General features: G+C 35.9%; 1 protein-coding gene across 1 annotated transcript; it reads left to right on the plus strand.

The window, feature by feature from the left end:
• The first annotated feature begins 7,854 nt into the window (after positions 1 to 7,854).
• On the plus strand, positions 7,855 to 11,282 carry LOC145108782 (Nucleotide-sugar transporter family protein). The gene is made up of 7 exons (XM_079045871.1): positions 7,855 to 8,122; positions 9,392 to 9,440; positions 9,551 to 9,777; positions 9,857 to 10,055; positions 10,140 to 10,283; positions 10,789 to 10,863; positions 10,959 to 11,282. The coding sequence occupies exons 1-7, from the start codon at positions 7,983 to 7,985 to the stop codon at positions 11,118 to 11,120; spliced, it is 996 nt and encodes a 331-aa protein (XP_078901997.1). The 5' UTR covers positions 7,855 to 7,982; the 3' UTR covers positions 11,121 to 11,282.
• Positions 11,283 to 24,072: the final 12,790 nt, after the last annotated feature.

Here is a 24,072-nt window from a genome sequence, read left to right on the forward strand (position 1 = left end):
TGGAATACCGTTCACATGGAACGATCCTAAACGTTTATACACAGAGCACATATCAATATCATAAATCTCATATAAATAGGTCAGAGGGAAAGAATCATACCCGTCACCACATCGGGTGCAGCGCGTGCCTCCTCGGCTGTCAGCTGAAATGCCTGGCTCCTCACCACTGGAGCCTCTGCCTTGCCCTGCCGGCCATCTGTAATCCGCAGGGTCGCTGGAGCTGGCGCCTGTACTGGCGCTGCTGCTGTCGACTGGGGGCAGTTGGCCCTCTTGTGGCCCCTCTGATTGCAGTGGAAACACAGCAACTCAGATGTCTGAATAACCGGGGCAGGGGCAGTACAATCCCTGCTGAAGTGTCCCGTCTTGCCGCACCTGTAGCAGCCTGTGGGTCCTAATCTACACGCTCCCTCGTGCGACCTGCCGCACTTCCTACAGCGGCCCGGTCCTGTATGGCCTTTCGGCCTACCATCTGATCCCTTGGGCTTCTTCCCCGAAGCCCCTATCGTCTGTCCCTCCTCTGCCTTCCTCTTCCGGACGTGCTCCAGATCTATTTCCCTCTCCCTCGCCCTAGCAATCATAGAATCCAGGGTAGGGCAAGCTGAAAAACTGACATGCTCCCGAATGTCGGCTCGCATCATGTCATGGTAGCGGGTCCTCCTCATATCCTCATCACCTGCATACTGGGGCACCAGTAACGCCCTCTTCCGGAACTTGGCAGTGATCTCCGCCACTGTCTCTGTCGTCTGCCTCATATCCAAGAACTCCCGTGCCAACTGCTGGAGCTCCACCGCAGGCGCGAACTCCGCCCTGAATCGTGTCACAAAGTCCGGCCATGTCATAGCCTCAATGGCCGCGGCTCCCAAAGAGTCACAAACCGACTCCCACCAATCTCTAGCGCTGTCACGTAGACACCCTGCTGCAAATCGTACCTTCGACCCCTCAGGGCAGAAGCTGATCAGCTGTGCAGACTCAAGGTCTGCTATCCATCGTCTGGCAGCAATGGGGTCCTTCGCCCCATGGAAATCTGATGCACCACTGCCCCTGAAGTCCTTAAAGGACAGTGTGCGTGGTCCTGACTGGCTAGCCGCCATATCACTCCTGAACGCCCTGAGACGATCCTCCATCAACTCTACAATACCCTCCTTGATCGACCCGAAGATGATGGGAGTCGACTCAAGGATGCCCCTGGTAATCTCTGACGCAATGAACTCGCGTAGACCCTCATCAACTGGTTCGGACCCTGAACCCGAACCCGATCCTGATCCTGAGCCTCCCGCTCCCTGTCGTGTGGTCACCATACTGCAAAACATAGCATAACCACCATCATACTATATTCCACTAACGAGGCTCACATTCATATCACAAGTCCCCGGTCTCGTCTCGGCCCTTTTTGAATCGAGTATGGATCCTCCGCTTTCAGTAGTACGGGCCCATACTACCTTCCATGTCTATCCGTACTTTCCTCAAGAATTGCCTCAACTCAACCAAGTCCTTTCTACTAATACTGCGGTTCTCGTGCTACTCTCGCCCTAGGCTTGCCCTAAGTAATCGCCATCCCACTCTCTACCATCAGCTGCACAAGAAGTCCCTGCTTTCTTTCCCTAACTAGCTCGCGAATACTATTACATATTACTCAGACTAGATAATTCTTCGAATGAGAGGTCCTACCCTACAACGGTTGGACTCAAACAAGAGCTGCGAAATAGGGCTAGACCCAACCTTCTGAAATTATTTAATCCTTGCAATATGTGACTTAGCATATTCGTTCACTAGTTAGTGAAAGACGACTAGAACTCCTAATAGCACAAAGCAAGCAGCATTCGGGCATGGAGTACACATAATCAAGTATATACTACTCTGGCTATCATACTGACTGATCTGTACTAGCATGCAATTCTCAAAAAGCCGAAACACATAAAGCAGGCACATAAGGCATCATTCCTAGATCCTTAGTCCTATTCTAGCATGCTGTTCTATTGAAACTGAAATTGATAATCATAACGTAAACTTGTATGGGTACTTTTGGGAAAACTTACTTGAGCTCGGCCGGTCGCGCACATCACACACCTTTTTCTTTTTAGAAACCCCTTTTACTTAGTCTTTAGAAAATCATTTCTTTATGAAAATCTTTTAATCCCTCAATTTGAGTCCAGACACCCCCGAAGGTGTGTCCGAATCCCTCAAACCAGGGCTCTGATACCAACTTGTAACATCCCGAAAAATACCAGCTAAAAATTTCATTTTTAAATTAGGTTAATACATAAAAACATCGTTACAAAACTTTCATAATATTAATTTATGTCTGAAAACCGGTAACATCATAGTTAAATATTCAGAGTACATCCCAGAAAATCCATAGTGCGGAAACAAGAGTGTGTGTGATATGCCGCTACCGTGCCAGCTCCTTTTCCCTAGCTGAAGAGATACCTGAAAACAAAACTATAAAACGTAAGCACAAAGCTTAGTGAGTTCCCCCATAATGCCACATACCATACAATCATATAACGAGTAACTAAGGGATACGGGCCTCGCCCACACCCATAGAGATACGGGCCTCGCCCACACTTTACTTTCTGAGAGGTACGGGCCTCGCCCACACTCTGCTATCCATGGAGATACGGGCCTCGCCCACACTCCGCTACTAAACCATAACATACAAGTATCACACAGACAACCAGTATAAGCGATTCTATCATACTGGCATATAACACAATCAAACTCAGCTATGAGATACGGGCTCCGCCCACACTCCGATACTAACATATCGTCTATACGGGCCGGCCTTGGTGCCTTAGACTCGTCCCTACTGGAAGGAAACTCACCTCGATAGTAGCTGCCGAAAACCTGCTCAGACTACGCCTGGCTGCCGCACCGGTAATCCCTCCGGCTATAAATCCGTGAACATGGATTAGGTACTCATAAATACCCCTAAGGTCAAATGACCGGTCAAAGTCAACTCCTTGGTCAAAGTCAACCTTCTGATTGACTGGACTCGCCGAGTCCATATGACGACTCGCCGAGTCCTTCTATGTCTAGCCCGACTCTGACTCATCGGGTCCCTGTTCCCACTCACTGAGTCAGCCTGACTCGCTAGACGGGGACAACTAACAAACCCGCGACTGGACTCGCCGAGTCCGACGAACAGATCCCACAATTCGCTCCAATCTTTCATCAGAACATCAACCTTGGAGATTTGGAGATTCTGGGGATATAGTTACACGTTAAATTGCTAATTCCACATGCGACTACGGAGGGTTGGACCTTCTACACTTAAACCCTTCTTATCCTAGTGACAGTTCATATGACTCGCCGAGTTGGAAGAACAACTCGTCGAGTTCAAGGCTATAATCAAGGGACTCGCCGAGTTTGGAGAACGACTCGCCGAGTACCAGGCAATCTTCATAGGACTCGCCGAGTTGTTTATCCAACTCGCCGAGTCTAAGGCCATCTTCATGGAACTCGCCGAGTGTACTTTGGCACTCGCCGAGTACCCTTCGACTCTTCACCCATTCTGGCCAAATTTGAGACATGCAACTGATCCAACTCATGGGTCTCAGTTCCTAGGGTCTGGTTATCACATATACACACGAAATCTGGGGGTTTTAAGGCTTGAAGATCAACCATTGGGGACAAAACGAACCTAAGAGCTAATGAGCAAAGTGAGGGATTTATTACCTGATTTGATGCCTTCCCCAGAGTAGATTTCGGATCTACCTTCACTTCTGGAACACTCCAACCTCCTCCTTCTTCTTCTAAGCTCCAAAACCTTCTTTGGAAGATCAAAATCACTCAAGAACACTAAAAGAGCTAGAGTTGTTCTCTACTGCTCTCTGGGAGGAAAATGGGACGAAATGGGTGCTTTAGAATGGGTAAAATAGGGTGAAATGTCTGAAAATAGAGTTTCATCCAGACAGGTGGACTCGCCGAGTTCACCGCTCAAACCCCGTGTCCACCCTGCTTCTACTCGGCGAGTCGGGACGCAGACTCGCCGAGTTCGTGGCAAAATTAAAATAGCAACTTAAATAAAATCATACCATGAACCCGGTGTTACACTTCTTCACTCAAATCATGAGTTCCTTACATAAATATCGTCATATTTGTTGTTAGATCTTCGAATCATCAAGCATCTTCTAAGTGTTCTTGAGTTGAACACTTCTCTTCTTCATCATCCATCTTCTGAAATCACTCAAGGTGAGTTCATACCCCTACATTTTCATGTTTTCTTCAAGTTTTAGGGGGGGGGGGGGGAATACAAGTTAAAACACCAAGAACACAACTAAACTCAAACAACAGCTTTCATTAGAAAAGCTGAGTCTTATTCACGGACTGTTTGACTATCTTAAACTTAATATCATTCAAAACTGTTTAATATGCAAATAGTTCAGCTTCATACCTTTAAAATGACTACTTGCACAACCCGAGGAGCTTCGCAGGAAGCCTTTTTCCACCCGGTTTTCGACCACGACTTCTTTTTAAGCTCGTTTTCGATGATTTTCGCATAGGATTTTTCGTATAAATCCATATTTTAATATTTTTAAACTTCCAAGATCATAAATTAAGCATATTTTTAGGGAAATCTTTATTTAAGAATAAAGATCTAGTGGGTGAGATATTTAGGTGGAGTGTTGACTTATCCTTTGGGCAAGGACACAAGTTACCTCCCATACCCACTCCATGACCATCCCTAGTCACTATTTACCCATACCTAGTCAATCATTGTCCTTTTTACACTCTTTTTCAGCCATAATCTTGAACAAAAGTTGGAGAAATCCTTATCTCTCCTCCCATTTCACTCACTTTTCACCAAAGAGCAAACACTTTTCTGTCTCACTCTCCTCTCCAAATTCTCGAATTCTCCAGGAGTTATAAGGCTTCTCATACACCTTGGTAAGTAAATCTCTTACCACACTTGATTTCCATACACTTCTTCACTCAAATCATGAGTTCCTTACACAAATATCGTCATATTTGTTGTTAGATCTTCGAATCATCAAGCATCTTCTAAGTGTTCTTGAGTTGAACACTTCTCTTCTTCATCATCCATCTTCTGAAATCACTCAAGGTGAGTTCATACCCCTACATTTTCATGTTTTCTTCAAGTTTTAGGGGGGGGGGGGGAATACAAGTTAAAACACCAAGAACACAACTAAACTCAAACAACAGCTTTCATCAGAAAAGTTGAGTCTTATTCACGGACTGTTTGACTATCTTAAACTTAATATCTTTCAAAACTGTTTAATATGTAAATAGTTCAGCTTCATACCTTTAAAATGACTACTTGCACATCTCCATACGATTTTTCTACGATTTATGGTGATTTTTACAAAACTGCATATCATTTCAGAAACGAATTCGGATCGGTCTGTGAATATGAACATTTTAACACAAGTTAAAGACTTCTAAAAATCATAATAAAAACTATGAATAAACTAGAGACATTTTATGAACTCTCAGAATTTACGGATTCAGTTTTCGACTTCGTATGATTTTTCTATGATTTTTCTAAAACAGTGTAGAAAGGTCAAAAACTTATAACTTTCATCACACTTTGTAACATGTTGAGCAAAGTGTTGATCTTTGAGGATTTCATAATTTACATGTGTTTCTCGTTGTGGTATAATTATATAACAAAAAATACTCACTGATTTGTAAGAATCCTCCATCATTACCAATAGTACAAAACAAGGCATGTTAAACATAGTTATATCTTTGCCATACATTCGACTTACATAGAAAAGGGGTTCTTATACACCACAAACAAATATGCTAAACTATAATAGGTATAGTTAGGTTACATATACATTAAAAACATTATGATAAACTATAATATGTATAGTTTATGTTTCATTTACATTACGAACTCATTACAAAAGGTTTTCATACAAAAAGGGGTACAAGTAGAAAGTACCGGGTTCACACAAAAAGGGGTACAAATACAAAGTACCGGGTTTACACACAAAAAGGGGTACAAATACAAAGTACCGGGTTTTCATACAAAAAGGGGTACAAGTACAAAGTACCGGGTTCACACAAAAAGGGGTACAAATACAAAGTACCGGGTTTACACACAAAAATGGGTACAAATACAAAGTACCGGGTTTTCATACAAAAAGGGTACAAATACAAAGTACCGGGTTCACACAAAAAGGGGTACAAGTACAAAGTACCGGGTTCACACAAAAAGGGGTACAAATACAAAGTACCGGGTTTATACAAAAAGGGGTACAAATACAAAGTACCGGGTTTACACAAAACGGTTTTTATGATATTAAAACTACACTTTATCTAGAATTGTTAGACTTCAACTAAAATTGCTAAGTGTATATGCTAGAGTTATATAAGAATCTAGTCACAATCGACTTAGAATTGGTGGGCCCGCCTTACTTCCTGTTCCTTGTTTGGTTGTGGACCTAGGGCAGACCCATTATATTCGAAGGTTTATTTAACTTAAATTTTATATAACTTATATACACTGGGTGATTATATAAGAAATCTACGGGTCTTTCTAGGGTTCATTATCGCATAACATAGGAGCATTCATTTCACACTTAACTAAGAAAATATTGAATTTTCTGGAAATCATACTCTATCGCTTTTACAAGGAAAACAGTTTCTTCCTAAAAAAAAAACTCTTATGAACTCACCAACTTAATTGTTGACACTTTTCAAAACTACTTGTATTCTCAGGAAATCAGTGAAACAGGAAAACATCAGCACTTTGAGGATGGGACGTTAAATCGTCAAACAGTTCATTTTGTCATCATAATGTAATTGATTTTGAAACATGTAAACATATACTATGGTGTAACCTTTTCAATTATATTTATGATGGTTGTATTTACTTTGAGCACTATTATACTCGTTGTTGTGATACTATACATGGAGTCCTCCACCCCAGACGTTTCCGCCATCCTTGGTTTGGGGGTGTGACAAAGAGTGTGTATGTGTAGAGAAAGGGAGATCGGTGAACTTATTGCTAACGTTATGGAGAAAGTTGGCAAAGAAGGTACTCAGTCTATACTATTGTTATCCATTATATAGTATCTTATCTTCTAAAGAATGCTAAAAATGTTAATTTTTAGTTTTTTTTCAACATTTTGACTATTTTTTTATAGTTTCTACCCGACAATTTAGCTGATGATGCTGAAGCCTTTTCAAATGTTGGAATTGGTTATCGTTTGAATGTCTCTTAATGTAAATTTTAAGTAATTATTGTTTATAGTCATTGTTTTACTTAGAATTTTCTTTCAGGTTTTAGAAGCATAGAAGCACATATAATAAGTACTATTAAATGAAAAAAAAACTTAGCAAAATTAAAACAAAAAATTGGTGTTGATGTTGTCTATACCGTGTAAATCACAATTACAAGAATCAATATTAGCACATATATATGGTTAAGATTACAATTTTTAAACAACGTTCGTACCTTCGAAACATTTTGCATGATTAGTTTAAATTAACAATTGTACACTTATGTTATATCAAATATCCACACATACAGAACGTCGATCAAATATTCCAATGTATATATTAATTTTAACTAATCATTATAAGTTCACAAATAAAACATCTATCTTTGTAAATTAATATTTTTTTTTTGAAAACATTGATTATTTATTAGGATTAGTTTTGCATTTATATGTTATTTTTATATCTCCAGCGTTATACGCGGGTCATAATCTAGTTTATATGATAACTGTAACTGTATCGTACCTTAATCGGATGTAGCACACCCCGTATAAATATATATTTGGATCTTAAAAAAAAAATACCAAGGGTCTTGATGTATTTAGAACAAACTTGAGGGACTTAAATACAACTCAATGGGAGTTATGAAACAAAGAAAAACCCCAATGCTCCACAGAGACACCTTTCTGAAAAATATCATGTAAAGCGTGGAGACGGAGTCTGAAATCATCCAGAGGAGAAGAAGAAGATAAAGCGAAGGTGAATCGTAATTGATCTGCGAGGTCTCCTCATCAATGGCGTCGACCAAATCTAAAACCTCGAATTCAAAGAATTATTCGGAGAACTCAGGTGTTAACACAAGAGTATGGTTCTATTCGTTGTTGCTTACAATTCAATATGGTGCTCAGCCTCTGATCTCCAAACGCTGCATCGGGTAAGTTTTTATCGCCTGGTCATTTTGCATGTGATATTAAGTACAAAGTAACTTTAGCCGTATGATCGTTGAGATTTTGGGGTTCAACTTTTTTACTTTTGGATTTGACTGATTCAGTATTGGTTCTATTTTGGGCACTTTTATCACTTCAGTAGCGAATTAAGGTGAAACTGCTAAATTGATGTAGAAGCTAAGCAGAACAGTGTAGTCGTAATTTCTGCAAACTTATTTAAAACGCTATGATAACCTTTTATGTTGAAGGTACCTAAGTTCTATCATGCATTCCACACAGTTCACAGCTTGTTTTTTGCCATCGGTGTTTATGTGATAGGATTGGTGTTTATATGATAGGATTGGGTTATGATATACCACTATGGGAGATTAATAGTTCTATAGCCTTTTCAACTGGATAGTGATAGATATTTCTCTGACGGTGGATTTGATTTTAGTAATCTTACTTTAAAATTCATTGTGTAGATTGGACTAGGTAGGGGTAGTTCATATTGTTGGTGTTGGAAGAGCTAATTGAGGGTAAGAATAGATGAGCTATCAATTTGCAAATGCATGTAAATAGTCACATAACAATGATCTGAAGTATTAGAAACACTTATTGAGGATTGGATCTTGTGCTCTTTTGGAATGATAACATTATTGCCCTGACAATTGGATCAACTCAGATTCAGCTTGGAGCTATCCTTGGTTTAGAAGTCTATCATTCCTAAAAAGTTATGTAAAAAGTAGACATAGGCATTTTGGATGTATGAATGTATGTAAACACACACACACAGAGGATGCAATCAGAAAGGCTATAAAATATGGTAGATACTAATAATGAAAATAACTTCCTAGATTATGGATTTCTTTTATTAGAAAATATCCCTCCTTTTTCTTCTTGGGTGTTGTTTCCTTTCGACTTAATGAACATAATGGGGACAAGACTTAATACTGTAAGCTATAAATGAGTGTTTCTTTTTAATTAATGCAGAACAAACGACTTAATAGGGATAGTCAGGGAAATGATATTTTACTCATCAAGCCCTATCTATTTACAAATTTGCCCTTTCTAACATCATTTATCCAAACAACACTTAATGGGGGAAAAAACGAACCATGGCCTTAGTCATTGAAAGTTTGTAACAATTCTGTTTTTCAACGACCTACTCAATTATATCATTGTACTTTCATTCTTTGCTTATTAGAACATTATACCTTGAAAAATCTACCCAACTCTAACATTATAATCTGATTGTTATTTTGCTACTCTTGTAGGAGAGAAGTAATTGTGACTTCATCTGTTTTGGCATGTGAGATTGTAAAGGTAGAATCAATTATTCATTACATTATTGTTACATCTTGTATATATGTGTTTATGTTTTAATTCATGTTTTTTTTTTATTTTTTTTTATTTTAAATATATACACATTGTAGGTTATTTGTGCAGTGTGTCTCATGGCAAAAGATGGAAGTCTAAAAAGAGCACTGAAGGAATGGACTTTGATTGGGTCATTAAGTGCATCAGGATTACCTGCAGCAATCTATGCACTACAAAACAGTCTGTTACAGATTTCCTACAGAAACCTTGATTCTCTCACTTTTTCAATGTTAAACCAGACAAAATTAATTTTCACAGCATTCTTCACATATATCATATTAAGGTATTATATGCTAGATCATCCTAAGATACATGTTTTCAATGTTTGTAAATAACAGAGAAATTATAATAATTGAGTGCAGACAGAAGCAATCTATCCAACAAATTGGTGCCCTGTTGATACTTATTTTAGCAGCTGCTCTTTTAAGCATTGGGGAAGGATCTAGAAAAAGCTATGGAAGTGAAAATCGTGATGAAATTGTTGTTTATGGAATTGTTCCAGTTTTGATTGCTTCTGTACTTTCGGGTCTTGCTTCTGCTTTGTGCCAATGGGCATCTCAGGTTTGTTAAACTTCCCTTCTTATTTATTATTATTATATAAAAATAAAAATTTAGTAATAATCCGGTTTTCCATGTTAATTTTAGGTTAAGAAACACTCATCATACTTGATGACAGTAGAAATGTCAATAGTTGGGAGTCTTTGCTTGTTGGCAAGTATTTCCAAGTCTCCAGATGGTGAAGCAATGAGACAACACGGCTTCTTCCATGGGTGGACCCCACTTACCTTGGTAAGAATCTCTTATAGCTTTTCATTATTTTCAACAATGTTTCTTAATTGTTATACAAATTGTAATTGAGTAAATTACACGAATGGTCCCTATGGTTTGGGGTAATTTGCACGTTCGGTCCCTAACTTATTTTTTTTTTAACTCGGAAGGTCCCTACTGTTTGTTTTTGTTGCGCGTTTGGTCCCTGTCTTACCTAAAAAGACTATTTTGCCCTTGATGTTTTAATTTGTTTAAATAAGGTGGGGTAGGTAAGTTAAGGTGAGGTGGAAGTGGGGTTGGGGGTGTGTTTATTTAAATAAATTAAAAAATCAATGGCAAAATAGTCTTTTTAGGTAAGACAAGGACCAAACGCGTAACAAAAACAAACAGTAGGGACCTTCCGAGTTAAAAAAATAAGATAGGGACCGAACGTGCAAATTACCCCAAACCATAGGGACCGTTCGTGTAATTTACTCAATTACAATTTGATCTTTTTCCTTTTCCTTTTCTGTTTCTGATTTTTCAGATCCCTGTTTTTGTGAATGCTGTTGGTGGGATTCTCGTGGGCCTTGTTACATCATATGCTGGTGGTGTACGAAAGGCAAGTTTTTCATAATATATTTTATTTCATTTTTGTTTATGAGAAAAAAAATAAAAAAATAATAATAATAAAGTACATTGTCTATTTTCATGCAGGGTTTTGTGATAGTCTCTGCTCTCCTTGTTACTGCTTTGTTGCAATTTGTGTTTGATGGAAAACCACCTTCAATGTATTGTCTTTTGGCTCTTCCACTTGTGATGACCAGTATTTCAATATACCAAAAGTACCCCTACCAAATCAAAAAGAAGGAAGCCTAGTTACTACATTTTCATGTTCTACAGCACTTTTTGATTTACAGTTTATGTTCTTTACTATCTTTCATATTCTTTAACCATGTCGTAATATGTATAATATATTTGATTAACCTATGGAGAAACTATACTGAAAAGAAAAAAATGCACATGTGATTGTTTTTCTGACTATGTTTGTTCTAGCACTAAGGATGTGAGAATCTATAACTGAGGTTTTAAGATCCAAATTTTTTTTATATGAACAAGCTACATGAATTAAACAAGATAATCATTAATACGGATTAAACTAATATAATTAATATTATGTTTGGTTTAAAGCCATTTGTGTTCAACCAAGTTTGTTGTCGTGAGAGATTTCAAGTGGAGATTGCATATTAGAGCATTCAAGGTCATCAATCTCAAGCATAATTTTTTTTTGTTTTGTCACATTAGCTTTCCATTAGCTTTATGAAACAAAGATATATTTACTTAAACCTTTTCACATCATTAGACCTGGCAATGGGGCGGATTTGGAGCGAATCGACCTTGATCCAAACCCTTTTAACAAATTCCAAAACCCGATCCATAACCCGCAGGATTTTGAATAATCAAACCCTTACCCTTATCCACCGAATCAGTAGATATCCAAACCCGTTCCGTAACCCGTAGGGTTTTTGAATAATCAAACACATTTGACTCAAATCATAAAATCACATTTGTTAAATAAAACAAATGATTTAGAAAACACATTTTGTACTCAAAGACTTTAGATTGGAATTAAAATCATTATTGTAGTTACTTCCAATTGGTTTTTGACCATCGATTGCATTGATAGAGAATAACAATTACAAACTTTCTTCCAGTTCATAAATGAATTTATTGATTTATAAATGAAATTGGTGATTACATGATGAAATATAAATGAAATGACATCATGATTCTTGGGAGAAGACTGGAAGTCTAGAAGTTGAGTCCCCGAGTCCTATGTATAAATAGTTTAGTCTTTGGCCTTTTCTCTTTGGACTTTCGATTGGAATTTAACGTAAAATTTAGGCAGTATAAAATATAAATGTATAATTCTAAAATTTATATGGGGCGGGTTATAAATGGATCGGATCGGTGATGATCCATACCCGACCCTTTTAATAAAAGGGTTAGCGGGTACGGGTCGTTAACGGGTAAACGGATCAAAAACTATGCTCTAAACCCGTATAATTGTTAAGGGTTTGGATCGGATCAGGGTCAAAACCCGCTTCATTGCCAGGCCTACACATCATTGACCATTTTGATTTTTTTTTTTGGGAATTTTTATACATATCCCCCCAAATTGTTTTGTGTACCCCCATGTGAGTGTAATAGTGTTTGTATATCATCGATGATTTGACGATTTATATGAGTGAGAGGGTATGTATAGCATCACCTTTTTTTCCTTCCTATAATTGACTTTTTTACCCATCTATATGAAATGTATCATAAAACCAAACCATCTGGTATAATTGACTAATTTACCCATCTATATGAAATGTATCATAAAACCCCATTGTCTAAGTTTGTCATTTTTACATAAACATCATTTAAAAATAAATGAAATATTACACGGAAAAAAATGTTTAACTAATACAAAAAATTTTACAATTAAATTAAATTTTTTTTTGGGGTTTTTCCCGAAAATATGAAAGATGATAAGTTTTTACGTGTATAGTTAAATAAAATACTAAAATATTATATTATAATTAAAAGCTTAATATTTATTAAAAGAAATTAATTCCTTAATAAATAACAACGATTCAAAGTTTAACTTATAATTAAGAAATAAAATAAAATATTATTAATTAAAGAGAGGGTTAGTTATATTAAAGATGAATTCAGAAAGCCATTCATATTGAATAGTAGAATCATTCGGACAACAAAGTTGCATGCATTGTATTCAATGATTAAAAAAAAAACAAATATTTTTTTTTTTGAAGTGAATACTAAATATTCAATCTCTCTATCAACATTTCACCGAAAATCTCATAGATTACCAAACTCTGAATATAACCATATATTTACCCCCTCACCCCTTTTTTTCATTCATTATTTTGCAATTCGCATTTGCCCCGACTATTGTTTTTTACTTTTTTATTAGTCAAAATTATAGTCAATTTGTTGTGGATTCAACCATTTTATATATTTTTTGCAGTTAACCCACAACATTTTGGGGACGTTGGTCAATTTAGTGGGTTCTTTATTTCTTTATTTCTTTATTTTTTCTTTATTATTATTATTATTTTTTTTTGTAGAATTAAGAATATACCATCTTTATTGTTCAATAACTTCATTGAATGAAGGGTTTTTGCAAAATGGTTAGTTCTATTTCTTTTATGTCAATATCATGAGTTTTATGAACTTAATATTTAAATTGGAAAGTGATTTGTATATAACAGTAAATTTGCTTTGTAGACTAATAAAGATCTATAATTTTTTATCTGAACAATTACAAGTTTCTTTCAAGATAAAAAGTTAGACTCATCTGAAATCAAAAGATATGCATTATATACAAGGACTTACAATCCATCATAGAAACTAAACTCATAAAACAATGCTATTAAACTTAAAAATCAATGATTCCTTTCAAATTCATAGGCAGCTTCATTATCTCGTGACAGATAAGGTATCAAAATGGCTGGTGGTTTCTCCAAAACATTAAATTTCTCGGACTGATTTCCCCCCAATTTCGCCAACAGATCTGCAGAATGATTCCCATCTCTTCTTGTATGAATCAAAGTGCATTTTTGCTCGAGCATAATCCTTCCCATATCTTCAACAACAGATTTCATTGGATCATCTTTATCCAATTCTCCTGCCCTAAGCATCAAAACAGATTGACAATCAGTCTCTATCAGTAGGTTAGATAGCCCCATCCTTTTCACTAAACACACTCCTTTATAAATACTCCAGATTTCAGCCTCTAAACTCGTATACGATCTTCCCTTCATTTTACCCATGTATCCACACACCCACCTTCCTCTACAATCTCTGATTAATCCCCCGAAGCTTGAAGGACCCGGATTCCCTTTCGAACTCCCATCAGTGTTTAGCTTCAGAACAGTAACAGGGAATGTCCAGGTGGATTTCGTCGGAATCTTTTCTCTGTAGATCATGTTTTTTCGTTGTTGTTGTTGAAGATGAAGATGAGGATATGCGTAAACAGGATGTCGATGGAAATTAGTCGGCGTCGGCATGAAAACAAACCCAAGAATTTTTTCCATATCTTCCGGTGGAATGTCGCTTGCTATCGTTAGGGTTTCTTCGTGGTGTGGATGGCAGGCGTAAGGATATGGAGCAGGACGATGTAGATGGAAAGTAGACAGCCTCGGTATGAAAACGACTCCCATAAAGTTTTCCATTTTTTCCGGTGGATGCGACGGCGAGCTTGAAGGCTTAGGCGAACTCTGATGGCTTAATTGTTCTGATCGAGAGCTTCAAGAACTGAACTGAACGTCGGAACTGAGACGAGGAAAGTAAGTTTGTGTAGTATCAGAGTGAGTTTGTGTAGTCTTAAATAGGGAGATCAGATGAATTAGTTTGAAAAGTTTCCATATATTAAAACAAAGATCTTTGGGATTTTTTATGCTTCGTCAACAAGTTATATATGTTTAAAAGGAAAGACGTGGGAATAAATCTATATTTACTAAACTAATTTATTGTAATTATGATATTAGTATTATAATTTTGGTTGACGGTTTTTTATATCAACAAAATTGTTATTATAATTCAAAACATACTATTAATCTATTTAGTACCATTGTTATTTTTTTTAATTTTTATATAGTTTATTATTAAAAGTATTATTTAAAATATTATATATATTATCACTGAAAATATAGGATTTTTTTGTGAATATGTTTGGTAAGATTTTAAATCTTTATTTAAAAGGAAATCCTTATTATTATCATTATTATTATTATAACAACAGTTAAATTCCCGGATGCCTTAACCAATTGAATAAGGTTACTTGAACACAAGACGCAAGTTTCTTGGTATCACACATCACCATCCTGAATTTTAGATTGTTTGTTGCCTTCCATAAAATCATAATACATTTGTCAATAAAGCAGTGCAATATTTTTTATATTATTTTTTATTGCTTTTGGAAGTACCCAGAGAAGATTGTGTTAGACACAAACGAGGTCCACAAAATTAGATTTGAGCCCAAGGTCCAAGTCCAACTAACACCAATACAATCCTAATACCAAACAACTTTAGAAAACTTTAGAAATATCGGAAATTAAGTAATCTAATTAATTTTTTGTGGTTTTTTAAAAATAACCACTTAAAATATTATTTTAAAAAATGGTCATTTAAAATGTTCATTCTGGACCTGAATTCCGAAATGGATAAACGGGTAAGATGGTCTGACCCGGTAACATGGTCATCCAATATATAACAAGAAAGCTAAAGTACTATATATTGCTACTAGGTTTCAGGATGATAAAATACTTACAAGAAAGCTAAAGATAAGAGCAATTACAACATTGTTAATAGGAAATTTGTCATCAGCCATAGAGAGAAATTCCAGGGTAATTAGCTAACTAACCATAGATGTGTATTTAAAGAAAATAACCATTTTTTGGCAAAATAACCGACAAGTCCGGAATGGATCCAAAATAGGGTATTCAACAAAAAAACATTTTCAATGACAAAAGGTACAATTAGGATCTCGAAAAGAAAAAAAAAACTTTAGAAGTTCAAGAACAAATCCGAAATCCGATTAGTAGTTTCGGAATTTCGAGGACTTTTTTTTTACAAAAATCTAACAAAAAGTCAAACAAATATAGTAAATTGAATGTATATAGGATTGTAAGGTTTTAAATCATACATTTGTTTAAAAAAACAATGATATTAAACACTTCGCAATGGACATTTCGAATATAAATAAAAAGATTTTATTCAAAGAAAAGAAACTCCGAAATTTAAAAAACGATTCCAAACTAAGTCATCCCGGAAAAATTGATAAAAATTGAAAAAATACATATATTTTTTCTTCAAAGAGTTATTTAATGAATATTTTTCAAAATATTAAGCCTTTAATCTAAAAATGACGGTGATTTTTTTAAAGAAAAGTTAAATATCTTCCTAACATTTGTTCATATTTATATTCCTACTCATATCACACGTGGAATCCATTAATTCTCTCTCTTAATTTTCTCCCTTTGTTTTGACACTTGCATTGATCTAGTGAGTAGGAAGATGGGTAGAAAGAAAAGGTAAGAGGATGGGTGTGTTTGACAAAGAGCATTTTGGAAGCGTTTGAGAGCTTTTAACTTTTGACAAAACATTTTAGTTTGAAAAAAAAAAGTTTTGTTTGACAGTACGAGCGTTTAGCTTTTAATTTAAACAAAACGCTTCAAATCTAAAAATAAGTTCATGTAACGTTTAACAAAACGCTACCGCGCTTTTGAAATCAATTTCCATAATTACCTTTAAAAATTTATTTGTTTATTTATTTATTTATTTTTAAGCAATTATCCTTTTATGTAATTTTATATATTTTAAAAGCTTTCAGTTACTTTTGTCAAACACTCATATAACAATTACCAGCTATCAGCTCCCCGCTACCAGCTACCAGCTACCCGTTACACGCTACCAGTTACCTGCTACCCGCTTCCAGCTAACAGTTAGTTACTTTGCCAAACACGCCCAATATTTGATTTCTCCTTTTTAAAACATATCAAACTAACGGGCAAAGAAATTACAAACAGATCATGAAATGACAACCCGTTTACTGAAAATCAATGTTTTAAAAACCGGTTTTTTTGGTTAAACCGGTATGGTGACCGGTTTCCGGTTTAACGGTTCGACCGCCGAGTAAACTGGTTTCTATAATTCTCATTTTTTTTCATATTTTCCTATACATACGTACATACATAAATAAAGAATCTGATGTCCACAAGTTCAAATATTAAAAATACCCATGAAAACAAGTTTTAGATCACTTTAAATACATTAAAATAACACATAACTATGAAAAATAATTACAAAATATTGCTATTTTTTTAACTTACCTTGTTAAAATGATAGACAGATGTCAATTCCTTTCACCGCCTCTTCCTGTGTGTTTCTTTCTCACGCAGTAACGACCGTTTCTTTCTTTTCGTCGGGTTTTTACCCTTCGCAATTCTTTACCTAAACGATAAACCCTTCCTCATCGCCATAAATCTTGAAGCTTTCTAGCTCAACGCCTAGGGTACAAACAAGCCGAGCTACTCGCGAGCTACTCGGGATCGGATCGTTAAATGTTCGACTCGAAACCGATTTTAAACGAGCATGAACCGAGCTCGAACTAAATATTAAGCTCGTTTATTTAACGAGCTCGAGCTCGAGCCTATGTTATTAAGCTTGATTAGGTTCGCGAGCCTAAACGAACATTTATATAATATAATTTATTATTATTTATATATATTAAAATAAAAACATATTAGGGGAATTATGGATTTAGAGTATTAGTAAACGAGCTTCTTAACGATCTCGAGCCGAGCTTAAGCTTATTTAGGCACGTCAAATAAAAAACGAGTCGAGCCCGAGCCCGAACCGAGCTTGTGTAATTTTTTATGAACTCGAGCCGAACTCGGTACAAGAAAGCTCGAATCGAGCCGAGCTCGAGCTCGAGCTTCATATAACTTAAACGTCAGGCTCGAGCTCGTTTGCACCCCTGTCCGCGCCCAATAACCCACGCTCTACTCAAGTACCACAGTAGCGACTCCACTCTTCCGCCATCGCTCGCTCCTTTTCCAAATGCAGGTAAACATCGACCCACCTTTTCTTCTCCTTCGCTACCTGTGTACACTTTTACGCTTTTTTTCTTGTTTCTAAATGCGTTTTTGCTAAGAACCCCCTTTTCTTTTGTCGTTCAAACGAAGAACAAGAGTCGATACTGTTTGGGTTTTTAAAGGTATGAAAAAAGAAAGAGCATAATAAAATTGAATTGGCTGGATTCGAACCACCCAAGCTTCAGGCATCCAGTTATTGTTTAAAATTGGCATAAGTGAGTTGTAAACATTTACCGAGGAGGTGGCCTTCATGCCTTGATAATTGTTAGTAGTACTTTAACTTGTTTCTTATTAGAGTATTGTACTACCCAGTGCTATAATTGCTATTCCTCTTTTTGGAAAAGGATTATCATCCCTATTCTCCCATTCTTTCATATCAAGGTATCCTTCTTATCTGCTGCTACTATTGCAATATGTTATCTCTCTGTCTGTTGGTGTATATACTATATATGTATGTATATATAAGCAGGAGTTGAAATAATTTGTGTGCACTGTAATTTGTTGAATCCCAATTGTTTATTTCTTCTACTCTGTCATTCAAAACTACTAAACTAGTGATTAATCAAGTAACTGCAATTCGGAATTGGAATTTTAGCTCTAAAGTGTGTGCTTTACGAGGACATTCTACAACTTTCTATAAGTATTTTGTATTTAGGCACTACATGGGATTGGCTTTATTGAAATATGCATATAAATATATAGTTTTTTGAGGTTTTTGTGAAGGGTTGAAAGCTTATCAAGAATGATTTAATTTTGGGAAAATACCGGCAATAGTAAAAAAATGGGGGTAATTTCAAAATTTAGACATGAAAATGGACATTTCCAGGTATAGACATGCATTCCGCGGAGGTAGCTCCGCGGAATCTACTGTAGCTCCGCGGAATGTATCTTTAGAAAATATTTTTTTTCACATCGTTTCTTCGGGGTTTATATAAATTCCACAACTAATTATTTTCAAGAAAAAAGATTATGATAGTATGATAATCTTTGCTTGAAAATAATTAGTTGGTGAATGAATATAAACCTCGAAGAATCGATGTGAAAAAAAAAAAAAAAAAAAAACTGAAGATCCATTCCTCGGAGGTAGCTCCGCGGAATGGATCTTGATGTTTTTTTTTAATACACTCATTTATTTACGATTTTGCCATTCTGCGGAGCTACAGTAGATTCCGCGGAGCTACCTCCGCGGAATCCATGTCTATATCCGGAAATCCAATTTTTTGTGTCTATTTTTTGAAAATACCCCCAATTTTTTGACTATTACCGGTATTTTCCCTTTAATTTTCCCCCTAATTTATGCAACAAAGTGGGCTTTTAGATAAAAGTTGCAACTACATTTCATGTTGTTTTAACCATCGAAACCTGGGTGTATAATTCGTGTTGATAAATATTTATCTAGAATACTTTCTCATATTTTATCATATTCCCTTCATTTTTATCGTTACATAAATTGGTAAAAAGATAAAACATTGATGCATAAATTGGTAAAAATATGAAATGTTAGATGCATAAATTGGTAAAGAAAATGAAACATGGTTGCATAAATAAGCATTTAACCTATTTTATTTTCATTTATTTAGTGCGCAATTAGCATAGTTTCTTATTTATTTTTGTACTGGGTTTTCTATTGATTAATCATTGATGTCAAAAGTAAGTTAAAGGCTATGCTTGTACATAAGTCCTGAATTTTAGTTAATTTTGTCTCATTATATACTAAATACTTGGCTATTGATTTCTAATTTATATCATATTGTTTTTGTTGTTATCTGATTTGCTTAATTGCTTCACTATAATCTAATCTGCTTATTTGCTTCACTGTAATATAGCATACTTATAAATTAATTATTCATTAACTTTGTAATATGTGGAAATAATAGAGTTGAATATTGTTACTCGCCTCTTCCATTGTTTGTTCTTTGTTGAATCTTAGATAACAATGATTTCTTTTTTTTTTAATTTATTTTTCTTTGATATGATCCCTTTTGGGTAAATAATAATTTTTATAATTGCATTTTTATACATCGACTTATGAAATTCAAAAAGAAATTGAACAAAAAAAGGTCAACCTAGACACCTCCTCGTAACCGTTCTTAAAACTAGTGTTATACCCGTCCGGTGGACGGTTGACCAGTGTAATAAAAAAAATATTGATTTTACTTTGTTATAGATTTGACATTATTATTTTTTATTATTGAAATTAATAGACAAAATATATTCTATTTCAAAACAGTTAAAAAGAATTACAATATTCATAAGCAAGAAAATAAAACACCACAAAAAAATTGACAACATGCATTCTTGCCACCTTCTACCCAATTCGAGTTTATTTCTATAAACGCTTCACAATCTACTCAATGACACCCTTTTGGTCACAACCCACAGATGTGTAAAACCAACCCTCTCTTTGGACCATTTTACCCCTAATGCTAGAATAGTTAAATTTTATCTATGAAAAGTTTTATATGATCAATATGCTACTCATTTAAAACTATGAAGCTATGAAGCTTCAATCTGTTAGGAATCGGACCGGATACACGCAGCGGAAACACACTGTCACACACTCGCAAACTCACGAAAAATAAAGCAATAAAGAACACAAGGATTTTACGTGGTTCGGATTCGGTGTAAATCCTACGTCCACGGGCTGCAACTAGATTTTCTTATTAACTTAATAAGATTACAATTTATAACTCTACAAGTTATATTTGATGCACACATTCTCTGCTACACAACACACACACACACACACACACACACACACACACACACACACATATATATATATATATATATATATATATATATATAGGAGATGTGCCGTAAACTTTTCTTGATTCACACAAATTTGCCGTCCATATTGACAAAATTGCCGCAATTGAGAAAAAGGAGTCATCATTTAATAATTTAATATTTCTTGCCGTCCATTGTTTGACCATGCAAAAGATGCGTCCAAATAATAAACAATTGATTTGCCGACATGTACTCCATTCAATATTAAACAATTGAATTGTTTAATATTTGTCAAGTTACATTTATGGCCCTTGAATTCTTAGGAACTTGTCAATTTGTTCAAGACTCCATAAATCTTAACAATCTCCCACTTGGAGGCTTGAACAACTTTAGCTTTTCTCCGCCATTCAACTCTCAATTATTCCAGTAATCTTAAAAAACAACCAAGTCCTTTTAGGCTTCCAGTTCCAATGAACAAGCTAAAACTTAGTCTGATTTCTCTAGTTGCAGCCGCCCCTCATCATCAATTACTAGAAGGGCCAGTTGAAGCTCCCACTAGCTCCAACTCAGCCGTGGCTAATCCCACCACCGACTCATCCTCTGTCTCAACCGGTTTGGACACTCCACCAGATCCAGAGATACACCGAGGACCACTAACACTCTCCCAACTTTGCAAACATTCAACAGGAGAGAATTTTTCAGTCTTAGTCTTCAAAACCCAACGGCTCTTTGTAACTGTACCCGAAACACGTCCCGTGCACCCACTGTCACAGAATCCCCTGAATGGTTTAGACTTTCGAACTCGTTCAGCTAACATCCCTTTGGCTTCAGACTTCATGTTTGCAAAATGAAGTCTCTTAGCACTAGATTTAGCGAACCAGATTTTGTCTTGCTTAACAGGGACGGTCATACTTCCCTCAGCAGGTACCTCAACCATATACAATGACCCACACTTCATACCATGAGCAATCACCGAATTACCATTGACCACCATCCATTTACCACCACCAAACCTTACTTCTAGTCCTTGTTTATCCAGCTGACCAACAGAAATCAATTTCTTTTTCAGCTCCAGAATCACCTTGATATTTTTCAGGTTCCATGTAGTTCCCAATGAAGTAACCAGATCAATATCTCCCATGCCCGTTACCTGAAGCATCTCGTCATTTGCCAACCGTACCTTCCCAAAATCTCCTTCTTTTAGATTCACCATCGTTTCCCCGTTGTCCATGGCGTGAAACGAAGCCCCTGAATCCATGACCCAAGAGTCTATAGAACTTTCCATACTGAGTATCAATGCATCATCCTCAGACACACTCTCAGCACCAGCAATGTTCAATTCTTTCTTTGGACATTGACTCTTAACATGTCCCACTTCTTGACAGTTCCAGCATTTCACATTCTTCAAAGTTCTAGAAGAACTTTTCCCCGACTCCCACTGCTCCTGCTATTCCCTCTACCTCTTCCGACATTTAATAAATCAGAAGAGGAAGATCCACCTTGATTCTTGCGTCTGATATCCTCGCCTAGAACCAAATCTCTAACCCCTTCAAAAGTCATACCACTGGTCCCCACGGAACTCGTAACAGCAGTAACTGTTCCGGACCAGCTATCAGGTAGAGAAGCTAGTAGCAGCGAAGCTTGAGTCTCATTATCAAATTTAATTCCCACAGATGATAATCTGGACAGAATCGAATTTAGATTATTAATGTGAACCGTAACTGAGCCTTCCTCATTCATCCTTGTAGTGAACAACTCCTTCATCAAGAACACCTTGTTAGCCGCCGATGGTTTCTCATACATATTTGACAGAGCCTCCATCATACCACGCGCCGTGGTTTCATTCATGATGTTGAAAGCAACGCTCTTCGTCAATGACAATGTAATAACCGCCTTGGCTTTCTTGTCCTTTGAGTTCCACGCATCTTCAAAAGCTTTTTCCATTTTCTCTGGTTTGTCTCCGAGTACCATGTCCAAGTCTTTCTGACATAGCAATGCTTCTAATTGCATTTTCCACCAGCTAAAATCAGAACCATTGAACCTTTCGATTATAATCTTGTCTTCAGCCATTACGACAAACAAGATACAAATCAGGTACACTCGTGCGTGATAAAAAAAACGATCGTACCCTCCAAACCTCGCTAACCAGTCTCTGATACCAGTTGTTAGGAATCGGACCGGGTACACGCAGCGGAAACACACTGTCACACACTCGCAAACTCACGAAAAATAAAGCAATAAAGAACACAAGGATTTTACGTGGTTCGGATTCGGTGTAAATCCTACGTCCACGGGCTGCAACTAGATTTTCTTATTAACTTAATAAGATTACAATTTATAACTCTACAAGTTATATTTGATGCACACATTCTCTGCTACACAACACACACACACACACACACATATATATATATATATATATATATATATATATATATATATATATATATATATATATATATATATATATATATATATATATATATATATATATAGGAGATGTGCCGTAAACTTTTCTTGATTCACACAAATTTGCCGTCCATATTGACAAAATTGCCGCAATTGAGAAAAAAGAGCCATCATTTAATAATTTAATATTTCTTGCCGTCCATTGTTTGACCATGCAAAAGATGCGTCCAAATAATAAACAATTGATTTGCCGACATGTACGTCCATTCAATATTAAACAATTGAATTGTTTAATATTTGTCAAGTTACATTTATGGCCCTTGAATTCTTAGGAACTTGTCAATTTGTTCAAGACTCCATAAATCTTAACACAATCGACTACTTAAGGTTGCATCGAGGTGTTTCTTATGGAGCATATTCAATCAAGATTCAAGAGGTCAACATGACGGTGGCCAAAATGTCACTATAATTCAAAATGTAAATTTGTAAAATAATCAAAATGGTTATTTTGTAGGCCTATTTTTAAAATGCCAAAAAGGTCCAAATGTAAAAATGTGAAAATGGTCCAAATGTAAGAATGTTGAAATGGTAAAAATGTCAAAATGGTTAAATATTCAAGTTTGAGAAAAATGTGAAAATGGTCAAAATGGTCATTTTTTACAACAACCAGGCAAAATAAAGATACACAACAAAAAAGCTTACAGATAGTTTTTCAGGGGCCATTAGGGTTGAATTTCTAATAGAGGAATAAATTTTTATTTTTAGAAAGTTTGAAGTTGAATTTGTTTTATTCCCCGTATTTGCAATAATACAAAATTAAAAATTAAGGGCGCTGATCCCATTTTTTGCTTTTTCTACCTTTAAAATCTTTTAGAATATTCATAATTACTCCGGGTATCCATGTATCATAAATCACAATTCACAAGATCATCAAAATTGTCATTTTCAAATTATTAGATGTGTATGCCAACTACAAATCAAAGAAGACCATCTTAGTGAGTTTTTTTTTTTTTTTAAATGACATTCAA

This window comes from Lactuca virosa, chromosome 4 (assembly GCF_052849685.1).
Source record: "Lactuca virosa cultivar CGN04683 chromosome 4, Lactuca_virosa_CGN04683_v6, whole genome shotgun sequence".
Taxonomy (NCBI): Eukaryota; Viridiplantae; Streptophyta; class Magnoliopsida; order Asterales; family Asteraceae; genus Lactuca; species Lactuca virosa.